This window comes from Danio rerio, chromosome 4 (assembly GCF_052040795.2).
Source record: "Danio rerio strain M-AB ecotype USA chromosome 4, GRCz13ab, whole genome shotgun sequence".
Classification (NCBI taxonomy): Eukaryota; Metazoa; Chordata; class Actinopteri; order Cypriniformes; family Danionidae; genus Danio; species Danio rerio.
Window position 1 is genome coordinate 2,853,926 of NC_141024.2, and position 16,597 is coordinate 2,870,522.

The following is a 16,597-nucleotide window of genomic DNA, read 5'->3' on the forward strand; positions in this document are numbered from 1 at the left end:
ACATTAATATATTGGTTTAATATAAACATTTTTATTAAAATACATTTGATATCGAGTTCTCATTACTGTAATGCATAAACATGTTCTGGTAATGAGCACCGAGAGAGAAATCTGCTTAATTTATCTAAATAAATTTTAGCTTCTCATTACCACAATACATAAAAGCCATATTTAAATAGTAAAGCATTCAATACTGCCTTTACACGCATTACGGTAATGAGAACTAATGGAGAAATCTGCTGAGTTAACATCCAAACAATATTTAAATTTTAAACTGTATTAATTTTTATGAAAATACATTTGATTTTGAGTCATTACCGTAATGCATAAAGACGTTCTGGTACCGAGCAGAGACAGAGAAATCTGCTTAATTTCCATCAAAATAATGTTACATTGCAAAACATTCTTAGTTTACAAATGAATACATTTGATATTGGTTTCTCATTACCAGAATATTCATTCTCAATACTGTAATTAAATAGTAAAGCATTCAATAATGCCTTAATAATGATTATGGTAATGAGCACTAATGGAGAAATCAAAACAATATTTTAATGGACAACAGTCTTCATTTTTATAAAAATACATTTTAATTCTGGGCTCTCGTTGCCGTAATGCATAAAGATGTTCTGGTAGTGAGCACACAGAAAGAAATCTGCTTAATTTCCATGAAAGTAGTGTTATATTGCAAAACAGTCTCAATTTAGAACTGAATAGATTAGATTTTTGCTTTCTCATTACCACAGTACACAAAATCGATTCTCATTACGTTATTTAAATAGTAAAGCATTCAATAATGCCTTTACAACCATCACGGTGAGTAACACTAAGTGGGAAATGTGCTACATTCACATCAAAACAATGTTTTAATGGAAAACCGTCTTCATTTTTATGAAAATACATGTGATTTTGGGCTCTCATTACCGTAATAGCATTATGCTAATGAGAACCGAAAGAAAACGGTGCTGCATTTCCATTAAAATAATGTCACAATACAAAACTCCTATTGCTTTTATAAGCAAAACACCACCGATTATTGGGTTGAAATATAACACACGCTTGACCACTTTGTATAAACCTCCGAGGAAATAACACGTTCGTATGTGAACCTCTATATTTATTATCTATGTGTAGTTATAGGAACTGTATACAAGATGCTGTTGAGAAGCCATTAAGTGGACCTGATAGCTGTATGAACTTTATGGAAGAAGTCTAACACGCCCTTCCATTTGATTTTTACCGTTGTTTTGTTTGTTTATTTGTGGCGGCAATATTTGCCTGCCTAAAACAATGCACTGATTTTTTTTTATTTTCGTTTTATTCCTCGTTACTGAAGAAACAAGCTGTTTTTTTTCCTCCCCCATCGTCGCCGAGGGATCTTGACGTTTACGTAAACAACAGAGGAAGCTCCTCCCCCTTTTGCTCTCCTCCACTTCCTCTTCCTGTTGGTGTGGCATCAAATATAGCAGGACGAACTGATGTAAAGAATGTGCATCTGTACATAAGGAACTAGATTCATTATTTCGTGAGTGACTTTTGTTTTTTTATTTCGTTCGTGTTAGTTACATTCAAGCTGCTCCTCGTTTTTTTTTTAATCCTACCAACAACAACAACAAAAAAAAAAAACAAAAGAGGAAAAAAAAATCGACTATTATCCAAGTGTATGACTGTAGCTTTTAGTGGCGTCTGGCACTGCTGTGTATAGACCTTTGACCTTTGCAAGTCTCCACTGCATGTGTAAAGCCTGGACACGGGGCCGATTTCTCATAGTGATCCATCCGAACAGCTGCCCCGTCTGTAAATAATGAATGTTCAGTATTTGCAACTGGGTTTTGTTTTATTTATTTTTTTTAAATCCCCTTCGTTTGTTTTACATTTTGTGTGTATCGTTATGCGCGTCCCTCATGATCTGCGTTGATCAGATGTATTATATCTGAATGTCCCATTAATATCCAACCCTCCCCCCCCTCTTTTTTTTGTATTCATTGTACCACTGGATGTACAAATTGTAAATGCCAGAGAAGTAGACGTACGAAACGGCTGTGGGCATTTAGTGATGGCGTCATCACTGGACGGGCCCCCGTATACTGTAATATTGGGATTTTAGGCACAGTCATTTATCCATGTGACCGTTTTTAGAGAAGAGATTCACATATTGTTCCTATGCCTTTACGGTTTGGCCGGCTGTTTTCCCCTCCGTGTGAAAAGCACATGCTCATCTCCAGTGCCTCAGCTGAGATCAGGACGTCACCCTACTCTGCTTCAGATGTAACTTATTGGGCATGGTTCAATTTTAATGGCTTTATTAATAAAACATTCAAACAGTGAAAGGCCATGGTTTTCAATGCAAGTCAACTAAATCAAGGGGTTCTTTTGCATTGTAAATAAGGCTGGGTGCCTTACAATCGATTTGTGTTGACGGAATTAAGTTAACCCATTAGTTATTACACATTCAAGTGGATTGAACTTAAAACAATTAAGTTATCCCCCTAAAAAAAACTCCAGAGGTGTGTTGTTTCAGCTCAATTTAAATAAGTAGTTTGAACAGAAAACATACATGTAATTATTGTTTTACAAATTTAAGTGGATTGAACTTAAAACAATTAAGCTTCCTCCAAAAAACAGTAGCAAACATTATTTTTTGAGTGTTTGACTAAAACAATCTAACGTAATTAGTAGTTTGTAGTTTGAACAAGCAGCACAATTGAACACTGAACATTTATTTATGTAATGCTCATGCTACATGTATTACTGAATATTAAACATTAATGTCTGGTGAAGTTTGAAAATGTATATATTTTGCATAAAGAAAATGAACCAAATTTTCTTAGCAATTAATTAAAAATGTTTTTGCTTTCTAATCCAAAAAAATATATATAATCGTGACTTTTTCCCCCAAATTCTCATTATGTTAATGTATTATTTTGTTTATTTAATTTATTGTCTAACAAAACAATTTATTAAATAAAAATTAATTGGGTTTTTTCCTAATCATTATTATCTTAATGCATTATTGTTCATTTAAATTATTGTATTTCAAAAAAAATATTTATTTCAAATTAATTATGGCATTTTCCCCCAAAATTCATTATTTTAATTTATTAATTTGCATATTTAATCTATTGTATTTCAAAAACATTTTAATTAAAATTAATTGTGGCATTTATCCCAAATTCCTATTATTTTAATGTGTTATTGTTTATTTAATTGATTGTATTACCCAATAAAAATATTACATTAAAATTAATTGTGACATTTCCCCCCTAAATTCTCATTATTTAAATGAATTATTTTTAATTTGATTTGTATTACCAAAAATCATTTAATTAAAATAAATTGTGGAATCTTTCTCAAATTCTCATTATTTTAATATTTTATTGTGTTTATTTAATTTATTGTATTACAAAAATATTTATATTACATTAACATTAATTGTGGCATGTTTCCTAAACTCTTTATTTTGAATTTTTTATTATTTTAAATTTTATTTTGAATGTTATTATTAATAATAATAATATTTCTCGTATTATTTTGTTAAATAAATAACCAAGAAAAACATTTTACATTATACATACATTAAAATAATGATAATTTGGGGAAAATGCCACAATTAATTGTAATTAAATGACATTTTTTGCAATACAATAAATTAAATAGTATTACAAAACATTTAATTTAATTAAAAATAATTTTGCCATTTTTTCAAAGTTATCATTATTTTAAAGTATTATTTTCATTATTTTATTTATTGTATTACAAAAATAATATATTAAATTTTAATTAATTGTAACATTTATCCCAAATTCTCATTATTTTAATGTATTATTTTTTATTTGATTTATTGTATTACCAAAAAAAGACATTTATTAAAATTAAATGGAATTTATCCTAAATTCTCATTATTTTAATGTAGTTTTTAGTTTAATTTATTGTCTCACACAAAAAAAATTTAATTATGCTATTTTTTTTGCAAATTCTCATTATTTTAATGTATTATTGTGCTTATTTAATTGATTATATTACAAGTTAAATTATATAATAAGTTATATTTATAATAGTTGTTAATAGTTGTTTTCCTTTATCCAAATATGCTTAAATGACCTTTATCTTTTAGTTCTTTTCCTTTATGCAAAATAATCATTATCTTGAAATTATTAACAACCTTTACAAAACAGAAGGACTGTCATTGAGCGTGAACCAGAGCTCCTGCTCCTTGACCGTATCCACATCCTTTGGGTCCAAAGTTCTTTGCATAACATGCTGAAAAAGAGAAAGAGAGAAGAAACCAAGCGTGACTAGTTAATCAGTGAATGTTTGAGACCCAGAACTGAAGCTTATAGAAAGTTCATCAGCACTTCAGATCAGACTGTTTTAAGTTTCAAGAGTTTCTTGTTAATCCAGTTATTCAAGCTTTGGGTTCTGCTCATGGCGTTTGATCAGAGAAACACCCTGTGTGGTGTGTATGACAGACAAACAAACAAATACTGCTCTCAAAACACTGAGAAACACCTTAAAGAGATTGGGATGTTCGTCATGATGCCGTAAATGCCCGATTATACTCTTTCACTGATCATCTTTAGTGTATGGAGCTATTTATGAATGTACAGTGAGTTTACCTCCATCTCACACCTGCATTACAGTCTTTAGTCTTGAACACCTTGGTTAGTCTGTCAGCTGTGTTTAATTGGAGTTGGACTAAAACTGTGCAGAGCTGCGGCCCTCCAGGAATTCTGTTTGAGACCTATGCTGTAGTCAGTTTAGTGTTGTGCACTGTTTGTCTTCTGACCTTTGCAGTAGATTTCTCCATCTTTCTCCGTCTGCGTCGTCGACTCTAAACTCTTCCCACATTTGGCGCAGCGAAAGCAGTTCTTATGCCACGGCTGGAGGAGAAGAAGCAGAGACATCATCATCATCAAGTGCTCATGATTTCATGCAGATCCAACAAAAACAAGACCGATTATGGTGCAAAGGAGACCAGAAAGAAGAGACGTCTGTGTGTTCAACCCAATAATACAGGTGATGATGTTACTGTGACACTGATATCACATTCAATTATGATTCCCATTTGATTAGACATGTCCACTACAGAGGACACACGTCAATGGGTGGAGTCTCAGGAGGATATATATACATGTGTTTTTTCTTCTGGAGAAAGGCTTTTGTTAATATTCAGATAGAATATTTTTTTCTGTGTTTTTTTTTTATATATTATATATATATATATATATATATATATATATATATATATATATATATATATATTTTTTTTTTATATATATATATATATATATATATATTTATTTATAATTTTTTATTTATTTCTTTTGAATGAAGGTTGCAGTAATGAGATTTAAAACTAATGGCTTTTTAATTAAATAAAAAAAGACATTCATAATGTATTTTTTTATGTAAAAAGAAATAATAATGCAATTTTATTTAAATAATTCTAAATAAAATATTTCCTTTCCAGCATTATTGGGACCTTTAAATTAAAATAATGTTTGATAGACATAATAAAACATTATTCTCCAGAACTTAAAATAATAATATATAAATATAGCAAAACATTTCTTCTCCAGCATTAGTGAGAACTTTAATATAATGATAATTTATAATATACTGAAACATTTCCTCTCCAGCCCACAATCAAGCTTAATAATTAAAATAATGATAAATAAACATAATAAAACATTTATTCTCCATTATTAGTGAAAACTTAAAACAATAATATATAAATATAAACAAATATTTCCTATCCAGCATTGGTTAGAAGTTAAAATAATGAAAAATATACATAACATTTCTTCTCCAGCATTGGTGAGAACTTTAAAAACAATAATAAATCCATATAATCCCATATTTCTTCTGCAGCATTAGCACTTGATCAGTCATCGTCTCCCACTGATGAGTGCTAATAACAGTATGTGCATTAATAAATGTGTGTTTAACGTCCAGGTTTTCACCTTGCCAGCGCTCATGATTTTCTCGGCCGCGTACACCGCGTCTCCACATCGCGCACACTTCTCTGATCCGCCAAACTTCTGTGCAAACTTGGACGTGTTTGTGTTGGTTGTGGGCCGGTGAGTGTGTGTCCTGTTGGAGACACAGAGATCAGATGCTGTTTTCCTGATGAAGGGCTGCTTTGTGCTGGTGAGTGTGTTTGAAGAGGCCTGGAGTTTGATTACATAATACATTCTTTCATAACCAGCATCATCACCTGACGCCACAGTTCAGCACTACTGGATGGCTTGATATCACAAAACACACTGACTGAACACATCTTACATGCATGAAAGATAATAGCCGATTTTAAGCATTGCATCTTTGTTACAGTAGTTATATAATCATTAATAATGCTAATAATATTCATTTTTGACATGCATGCATGAATTGTAAGCATTGAATTTTTGTTGCAGTAGCTATATAATCATTAACCATGCTAATACTATTCGTTTTAAGCATTGCATTTTTATTGCAGTAGTTATTTAATCGTTATTAATACTAATAATTAAAATTTCTGACATGCATGAATTTTTAGCATTGCATTTTTATTGTAGTAGTTATATCAACATTAATAATACTAATTATATTAATTTTCTGACATGCATGCATGGATTTTAAGCTTTGCATTTTTGTTGCAGTAGTTATTTAATCATTATTAATACTTATAATCTAAAATTTTGCTATGCATAAAGATTTTTTAACTTTGCAATTTTAATTCCAGTAGTTATATAAACAGTAATATTATTCATTTTTTGACATGCATGCAAGTTTTAAGCATTTCATTTTTTTGCAATAGTTATATAAACATTAATAATACTAATAATGTTTATTTTTAGCTTTGCATTTTTTGTTGCATTAGTAAAATAATCATTATTAATACTAAAAATATTAATTTCTGATTTGCATCCATGAATTGTAGGCATTGGATTGTTGTTGCAGTAGTTAATAAATAATATAATAATAATATAACAGTAATATAAAATAAATAATAATAAGACTTATATAAAATTTTGGCATGCATGCATGAGAAATTTTAAGCATTGCATTTTTGTTGCAGTAGTTATTTAATCATTAACAATACTAATAGTATTGATTTTAGACATGCATGAAGATAAATAATACTGAATTTTAAGCTTTAGATTTTTAAAATATTTTTATAATTTACTTTATTTATATATTTGTAAACATTAAAATGCTAAAATACATTTGTGACATGCACTATATAAATTACAAAAAATACTAATATTAATATCTGACATGCATGCATAAAAATTTAGAATCATTAACAATACTAATAATATTAATTTCTGACATGCATACATGAGAAATTAAGCATTTTTTTCCATTGTAGCAGTTAAGTAATCATTAAACTTATAATAATATATATTTTTGACCTGCATGCATGAAGATAAATAATACTCGATTTCAAGCTTTGCATTTTTTTATATTATTATAATTTACTTTTTTATATATTTGCATTTTTAATATATATTATAATAATTAAAAACTAAATGAAAAATATATAATATTTATTCAGTTTATTATATTAAGCTGAATATATTTTTATATATGCTTTTTGTATTTCCATAACACAATTCCATCAAATTTTTTATTATTTTTTTATAACTTTATATATAGTTTTAATCACCTTTTCCTTAACAGATTTGCATAAATAAGACATGCATTAAACAGAAACATGAATAATTTTCCATGTAATAAGCATAATAGTTCACTTCTAGCTCTCACTCTTCATGCTTGATGCCGAGTCTCTCTCCGCGGTCCATGTTGAGCGTTCCCGCTCCCTGACCATAGCCGTATCCCTTCGGCCCGTACTTTTTACCATAGCAGGACTTACAGTAGATCTCCTGATCATGGATGGCCAAAGTAGTGCTGTCTAAACCTTTCCTGCAGACCACTGTAAATAAAAACACACACATTTAAGAAAACGATGAATGCTGAACTACTGATAAAGTGGAGTTGATTGATTATAAATTGCATTCAGTTACTGATTACAAATTACATGACAGCATTCGTAGTCGATAATGTAGATTACACACTTATGCAAACGTAATCTGAATACTTTTGGATTACATTTAGATTACTTTTGTGCAAATCCTTATTTGACGTCACATATTAAAGTAGGATAATCGTGTTGCATTTTGATGGAAACAAAAATAATAGTAATTCATTTTTTATCAGCCTCAACAGCTTCTTTTTAAAGTCTATGGCGGACAGATAATACTTGTGACTATATGTGACTGAATAAAACTAAATCGTATCTTTTAAAACATTTACTTTAATAAAAGTACATTTACGAAGACCAAATTTGGAAGGAAAAAAAACTGACAACAATATCAGTTACATCAAATATTTGATTATATTTATAATATTAGATTAAATGTTCATCTGAAGCAAATTTATAAAAGTATTAGGCTCATGTTGAAGAAATATATAAATGTATTAAAACAAATAGGGGAATCAATGATTTATAAACAGTGTACTGTGGTTGTGTAATCATGTAATCCATAAATAGTAGCTGTAGTCTGATTACAAGTATTCTAAATAGTTTAGTTTATTTTAACTACACAAATACTTGAACTTTATGTAATCCAGATTACATTTATAATCCATTAGTACAGTGGTTCTCAAACTGTGGTACGCGTACCACTAGTGGTACGCGGGCTTCCTCCTAGTGGTACGCGGAGGAACCGCTGAATAATGAAAGAAACAATTAACACTTTTAATCCTTTAATGCCTAATATAACATCGATGTGATCAGCATTGGCTGTTTTGTGAAGCGTACGATCACAACGCTGTGCTTAGAATGTTTACTTTAGTGCACTGTGTCATAAGCTGCTATAAATCAGTTTCCGAAGTTTAAGAATTGATTCTGAAGCGTGATTTGACTGACATAAAAAAGTAGCCAATCACAGTCGACCTTGTCTAGTTGCGTGAAACGTAAGGGCGGGACGAATGCTTTCTGTGTTGCAGAGACAGAAAAAACAACTTAAAAACAAATGTTTTGTTGGAATAATGCTTCTCGGATGTTTTCACTATCGAGATGTCTAGCAGAGCAATTAAACCGCGGACATATTTCCTGCCTTTTTGATGATCTACAAACACGTTTCGCTCTCCGACAGCGAGTCGACTCGCCTCTGACCTGTCACTCCTCTAAATACATTCTGAATGGCGGCGCGGGAATGAAGGTATTGCGCAATTACTCATTTCTACAAATGTGGCGAGTGCTATATTTTAACACGAGAGCGCATTCATGTACGCAAATCGCTAAAACAGATATGCGAGCTCTTAAATAGGCTTTTTTTTTTTTCAAATGAACTGCAAGTCCTCTCAGGATCGCCTGTGTGCTCAGATTGAATACAATCGCGATCTTTCCACTATTAAAGTAGACATTATTTATTGTTCCTTGACTAAATTTAGTCAAAAGTATTCAAAGTAATCAAGTATTAAGAAATAGATTGATACATGATCGATGACAATGCTAATGGTCTTATTTGGCTTATTTGTGTTGTGAAGTGAAACTTACTTTTAGCAAAGGTGTATTTTTTTATTTTTTTTCTTTACGACAAATTAATTATGCTGGGAATGTTTCTGGATGAGGTATTTGTGTGATTTACACATTTAGCTGTATTCTGATCTGTCTTAAAGCATTACAGGTCAAAGCAATCCATTGTTACTTATTGTTTATTTATCAAAATTAACAATAAGGCTCTTAAAGCACTGCTTTGATAAATGTAGTGTTGTCATATTTTAAATACCTCAAGTAAAATGAAGTCATTTGTTTTATTTTTTTTTACTGACAGTGTACTTGTATTTTTTTTTAAAGTTTCTATTTTAGATTAGCTTAAATGTAAAATAAAATCTACATGTGATGTACAGCTTTTTAAGAAACAAATTTGCCATATTGTAAAGAAAAATAGTGTAAAATATGTAAATAAAGGGCTAAATTAAATCTTTTTACCATATACTTCAATTAAACCTTTCAAAGCTTGTAAATATCGTTTAAAAAATTGGCAAAAAGTGTCTCTATGGCCTTAAAGATTATTTGGTAGTTTTACCAGTGATATTGAAAAAGATTAATTGTCATGAAAGGAAAAATCGATCATACTTTCTTTGTTAGTGTAATTTCCTATACATGTAGCTTTGGTATTTAAGCAATTAAACCATTCAATCAGGTTTCCAAGTAAAAAAGTGATTTCATAATGAAAATCAGATTTTTTTTTTCAAAAGTAACCAACTAGTACTTTTTAAAAGAGTACTTTGTACTTTTACCTAATATTAATATTATTTACTAAAATTTGTGTTATTTTAGCTGTGTAATAGTATTTTTACTTGAGTACAAAAAAGATTTCTCAAGCATTTAGTGCAGGTTTATTATATTATTAATAATATGATCAATAAATATTATTTTTTTATGTTTTTTATTTGTATCTATTCCTATGCAATGTTTTATGGGTTGCTGAGAATACTTTTCAGGTCTTCAATACATAGCATGTCAGTCTTGAAAAAAAAAATAGGTGCTGTAATTGATTTTTTATTAGGCTGTGCCTGTATGAACCCTGTCATATGTACATTTAACATATTTCAAGATTTGTCTGAAAGTGTAGGAATATGACATATAGCCTATATTTATAAGGTCCGAGCAACATCTCCAGCTTTTGATGAATAGGCTACAATGAATACTTTAGATTTAAGTACAGCAGTTTTCTTTTTACTTTTTAAGAACAGCGCCATTTTTTAATGAACTTTTAAAAGCACATTTTAACAAAAACTTTTTTTTTTTATCTGCAAGCACAGTTAATGTTCAGACTATTTCAAATGTTTAAAATGAATGATAATAATACATATTCTTAATAATAGGAATTAATCTGCATCGTTTTTAAACTGTGCACACCTGTAGCTGCTTAATTTGGCCTACGACGCTATTTTTTAAAACTGGTTAAAAAATAGCGTCGTAAGGTGGTACTTGGAGAGACAATTTTTTTCTAAGGTGGTACTTGATGAAAAAAGTTTGAGAACCACTGCATTAGTACATATAAATATATCCTAAATTCTTCCTTTTTTTAATAATCATGGAAAAACAAACATCTTTCTTAGGGTTAAACAAACCCTTAAATGCAATAATAATAGGGCATTTGTTCATGATTTATCAATGTAACTTTTGGATTACATTTAGATTACTTTTGTGCTAACCCTTATTTGAGGTCATTTATATTGAAATAAGATAGTCTTGTATTATTTTGGCAGTAAAATAGTAATCTTTAAAAGCATCTAAAATTAGAAGAACTGGTGAAATGTGAACGATTAGTATGTTTATAATATGTAATTATGTAATCCATAAAAAGTAACTAATCGGATTACAATTATTGTAAAAGTAAATACAAGTACTGGATTTTTGTAATCTGATTACATAATCTAATGTTACATTTATAATTCATTACTACTGATAAATAATTCCTAAATTCAGCATCTTTTTTGGGGTTAAAGAGCCAAACAAACCCTTAAATAGGAATATGAGCAATAATAATCAGTCATGCGTTCACAATCTACCATTTAACTCCATAATTACAGACTAGAATGTGTTTATCATGTGGTTTTGACTGTGTTTTGTCAGATGACTTTGGCTTATATGTGATATTTGTCTTGAAGAGAGACACGAGGAAGCATGACGCACTTTACTATTCATACGTTTTCTTTTCTATGACGTATAAACATCAGATGACCGTCCACATCTGGCTGCTGAAAAACTACTTCTAAATGAGCTGTGGCGAAAAAACACGGACAGAAGGAAGAGTTTCAGCGCTGTTTATTTGCTGCTGTTGGTCCATGTGGAAACTGGATGGTTTTTGTGGCTCTCGGAGGATAAACAGCTCATGTGGGCTCCATTGTTTTTGCCATTTTGGGAGCAAAGCTCTAATGTGAAGCATGTGCGTTCAGCTGTGAAGAGAGTTCAGGAAAACATGTTCACGAATACACACAAACATACACACACTGCAGGACAATCCAAAAGTTATTTCAATATAAAATGCAATGAAATAAATGCAGTTTTACAAATTAATATGCAATGTCTAGTTAAATGATAACAACAATAATAATAATAATATTCTTCATTTTTGAATAATGTGCAAAAGTTATTTGTATAATATGCATATACTTAATAGCCATTAGGTACACTATTTTTATTATTTTTATTTTGCATTATATTTTGCTAATGAAACCCATTTTGCAGCAGTATGTATTTAATGATGTAAATATTCAATTTATTTGTCATTTTTATATTTTAATAAGCATATTATTTCACTTTTGTTGCTGATTTTACAATGTATTTTTGGGCAGCAATGGAAATGGCATAGAAGAACTTGCTTATAAAATAAATGTTTATTTCTTAATTCTTGTAAAGTATGTCGTAAGTCGTAAAAATATTGAATTCAATTTATTTTCTTTTTTCTTGACCTTTGTGCTGATGGATTTTTTTTCTTGGAATGAGAGTCACCATTGAAACTGGTGTAAAATAAAATAAAATAAAATAAAACATTACAAATTAAAATAAAATAATACAATTTTTTAAATAAAATACAATGTTACAAATAAAAAATAATAATATTACTAATCAAAATAAAATAATAAAAATTTAAATAAAACATATTACAAATTAAATTAAATGTTACTAATTAAAAAAAAAAATTTAAATAAAATATAAAAAATTTAAATAAAATACAATATTATAAATTAAATTAAAATATTATAAAATGATATAAAATAATACAAACTTAAATAATATACAATATTACAAAAAATATTACGAATTAAAATATTACTAATAAAAAAATTACTAATTAAATGAAAATAATAAAAATTTAAATAAAATACCATATTAAAACTTTAATTTAAATATTACTGATAAAAAATTACAAACAAAAATAAAATAAAATACTGCTAATTTATTTAAAAAATGTTACAAATTAAAATGAATTAAAATATCACAAATTAAAATAAAATTTAAATTACACAATTAAAATTAAATTAAATTCTACACATTAAAATAAAATTAAATATTACAAAACAAATTAAATTTGTAAAACTTATTTTTAAAAAAATAATAATTAAATTTTTTTTTTGAAGGATCAATGAAATTCTGCTCTGGTCATACACTCACAGATATAACCTGACCAATAAAGTGTTGTATTGTACTTACTGCACAGGAAGCAGCACTTGTGAAAACTCTTCCCGTCACACTGAACCTCTTCAGCATGATAAACCGTCCCGTTGCAGGCGCAGCATTTGTTACCTCCGCCCCAGTTTGGCATGATAACTGTTAATTAACAAGAAGACAATAAGAAAAAGCAAGATTGTAATACCTTACTGTGGCAACCGCTGATTGACAAGGGACTAAGCCGAACGAAAATGTATGAATGATTAAATAATGTATACAATATTATAATTAAATGACACTTATATTAAACCAAATATATTTTAGCCAATTAAATATAGAGCAGATTAATTGCTGTCAAAATGAGCACTGCACTGGCAAGATAACACACACACCCATATCCAGACAGGCCAACAAACTGATTAAATCCCTGCATAAAACCATCTGAATGAAAAAAAAAACACCCTGCAGACGTCTGGAGACCCCGAGATCAAAACACAGGAGACCACCAGGAGTGACTGGACAATCACAGACAAACACAGCTGAAGATCTTTTGTTAAACACAATGCTCTATATTTACCCTGCAGTAACAATGTCTGGAAGCAGAGCGCGACACAATTGCATGCATAAAACAGCAGCAGTCAGACGTTTCAGTGGGTCATTTTAACTTTCTGGGTTGTTCTAGTCAAATAAAATGTTATCAGATCACTGTGATATTCAAATGAAGAAATGGTACACGCTCATAGACTTTGTGGCTTGACGTCTGCTGGAAAACATCAGCAAGTCAAAAAAATAGTTTGTTTTTTAATAGTTTAGCTGTAATTAAGCAAGAAAGAAGGATAACAGAAAATAAGCAATTGGTTTTACTTTTAAAATTGCATCCATAACATGTACAAATATGCTAAATAATAAGAAATATTGTATTTAAGCATTTTAATTACGCTTGAAAAATGTATAATTTGCAAAATTGCATTGAGGAGCGTTTATTAATGCACATGTTTTACTGCCAGATCAATAAACCGTCAACAAAGTTTACTTTTACTCAAATAAAAGAGTGAATACAGAAGATAAGCAATGGGGCTTCCTTTTAAAAAGCATCCAAGGCCTTCACATATGGAAATATTGTACATGTATTATCCATTATGAATATTATAATGGGAAATTAACCAGATCATCTTGCATCATTGCATTGAGGAACGTTTATTTATGCACATTTGTTTTTTGTCAATATTATCCATGCATCCATGGCCTTACTTGTATATTATAAATCTATAATGAGAAATTAATCATATCAGCTTGCATCATTGCATTGAGGAGCGTTTATTAATGCACATGTTTTACTCCCAGATCAATAAACCGTCAACAAAGTTTACTTTTACTCAAATAAACGAGTGAATGCAGAAGACAAGCAATGGGTTTTCTTTTTAAAAAGCATCCGTGGCCTTCACATATGGAAATATTGTACATGTATTATCCATTATGAATATTATAATGGGAAATTAACCAGATCATCTTGCATTAATGCATTGAGAATCATTTATTTATGCAATTTTTTTTTCATCAATATTATCCATGGCCTTCATGTGTGCTAAATAATGGAAATATTATACTTGCGTATTATAAATATATAATGGGAGATTAATCATATCAACTTGCATCATTGCATTGAGGATCATTTATTTATGCACATGTTTTACTCCCAGATTAATATTAAACTGAAAACAAGTTATATGTGAACTCAAATTATGATTTATGTAATCCTTTTTAATTACTTGTTTATTTTAGGCCTTATTTTATATGAAATATGTGTTTTGAAGTCATGACAATGTTCACTAATATAATGTTCACCTTTTGAAATATGTTATTATCTTAGATTATTTATTTATTTAATTATTTAGGTGTGCTGTAATGAGAATGGCCAGGTAAGCATTTTATTAATGTCTAATATATAAAAAATATTAAAGAGAACAAAGAGTAAACATGAAAACAACATTAGGACATTTTGTTTTCCTTTATTTATTAGATGAAAGGGTAAATAGATAAATAATGCATGTAAATATCAGACAGATTGTTTTTCTGTGGTTTTGTCATACATAGAAGAAAACTGTAAGTAAAATAATCATCCCAGCAGCTCATAACCAAATCCAAATACACTTTTACAAACTCAAAGCGAACTTCTGTTCATGTTTAAGGGCTTTTCTACTTCAAAACAACTGAAAAGATGACTCGATTAAACAGGAAACCTATACATAATAACCCGTAAACATAAATATATTGTTTCTCACCTGAACTTGACGTGTGTTTTTCCCAGCGGACTCTGAACTGCTCCGGACTGACTGAAATTCAGCAAACAGGCAGGAATGTCATCACGAAATTATAGAGGGAGAGAAGGAGGAGTGTTTTTACACACACACACACACACGCACGCACGCACGCGCGCGCGCACACACACAGACATGCCCTCACCCGGATGACGTCAGGGGCTGAACGATCGCGCAATTTACGTCATGTTCCCTACGCGTACGCTGCGCAAGTATACTATATATTTGTTATTCATTATTTTATTTTTCACCTCATTTGATTGATATATTCATAATTTTAATGCTTTTTTGTTTCTACATGTTAATTTATGATAATGATAATAATAATAATCACACACCGAATATGCTTGATAATTAAACTCGCTGAAAAACACTCATTTGTAAGTCGCTTTGGATAAAAGCGTCTGCTAAATGACTAAATGTAAATGTAAAAAAACCTTCTGTTAATGGCAGAAACTGTTTAGCTTTGTTTACTTTCATTTCATTTTCAGCTTAGTCTCGTTATTAATCAGGGGTTGCCATAGCGGAATGAACCGCCAACTTATCCAGCATATGTTTTACGCATCGGATGCCCTTCCAGCTGCAACCCAGTACTGGGAAAGCTTAAGCTTTGTTTACATTGTGTCTTATATAGTTTTTCAGAATGGGAAAGTTGTATCAAAGACCAGAACAAAAGCATCTTTACTGATATTAATATGCTTTTTAATATGTTTTTTTAATATGAGTAAATTAAGACTTACCATTTTATTAAATTCAAAAATATATATTAAAATTAAAGGAAAACATGAAAATTACATTAGGAAATTTCGTTTTCCTTGCTTATTTTTTATGATAAAATGACAAATAGATCAATATTGCATGTTAATATCGGACAGACAAGATATTTTTTCCTGTGGTTTATTTATTTGTGCTCTTGAATCACATTATTAGAGCTTGATCTTTCCTCCAACAACTTTTAATGTTCATTTTTTAATCTTTTAATTGACATTTTTAATAGCTTAAAGTGATATACTGTCTGGGCTGATGTAAATTACAGTATTGGTAATAAACCACCAGCATTTTTCTGTTATATTATGAACTTAATTTGTTATTTCTTATACAATAT

The 16,597-nt window shown here is 29.6% G+C and overlaps 1 protein-coding gene across 3 annotated transcripts; it reads right to left on the reverse strand.

Moving 5' to 3' along the window:
- Positions 1–1,358: 1,358 nt before the first annotated feature.
- csrp2 (cysteine and glycine-rich protein 2) lies at positions 1,359–15,545 on the reverse strand. Of its 3 annotated transcripts, XR_015481873.1 has the most exons (8): positions 15,457–15,519; positions 13,217–13,333; positions 7,750–7,918; positions 5,964–6,093; positions 4,787–4,880; positions 3,972–4,260; positions 3,292–3,888; positions 2,287–3,197 (listed from the first exon to the last, which is right to left on the reverse strand). XR_015481873.1 is itself a non-coding variant. In XM_087246291.1 (7 exons), exons 2-6 carry the CDS (start codon positions 13,326–13,328, stop codon positions 4,184–4,186), a joined length of 582 nt encoding a protein of 193 aa, XP_087102417.1. In that variant the 5' UTR covers positions 13,329–13,333; positions 15,457–15,519; the 3' UTR covers positions 1,359–1,795; positions 4,163–4,183. The 3 variants fall into 3 exon arrangements, 2 of the variants coding, with proteins under 2 accessions (XP_087102417.1, NP_957191.1); XM_087246291.1 differs by lacking the exons at positions 2,287–3,197; positions 3,292–3,888 and adding an exon at positions 1,359–1,795 and having other exon boundaries at positions 4,163–4,260; NM_200897.2 differs by lacking the exons at positions 2,287–3,197; positions 3,292–3,888 and having other exon boundaries at positions 3,971–4,260; positions 15,457–15,545.
- Between the last annotated feature and the right edge of the window lie 1,052 nt (positions 15,546–16,597).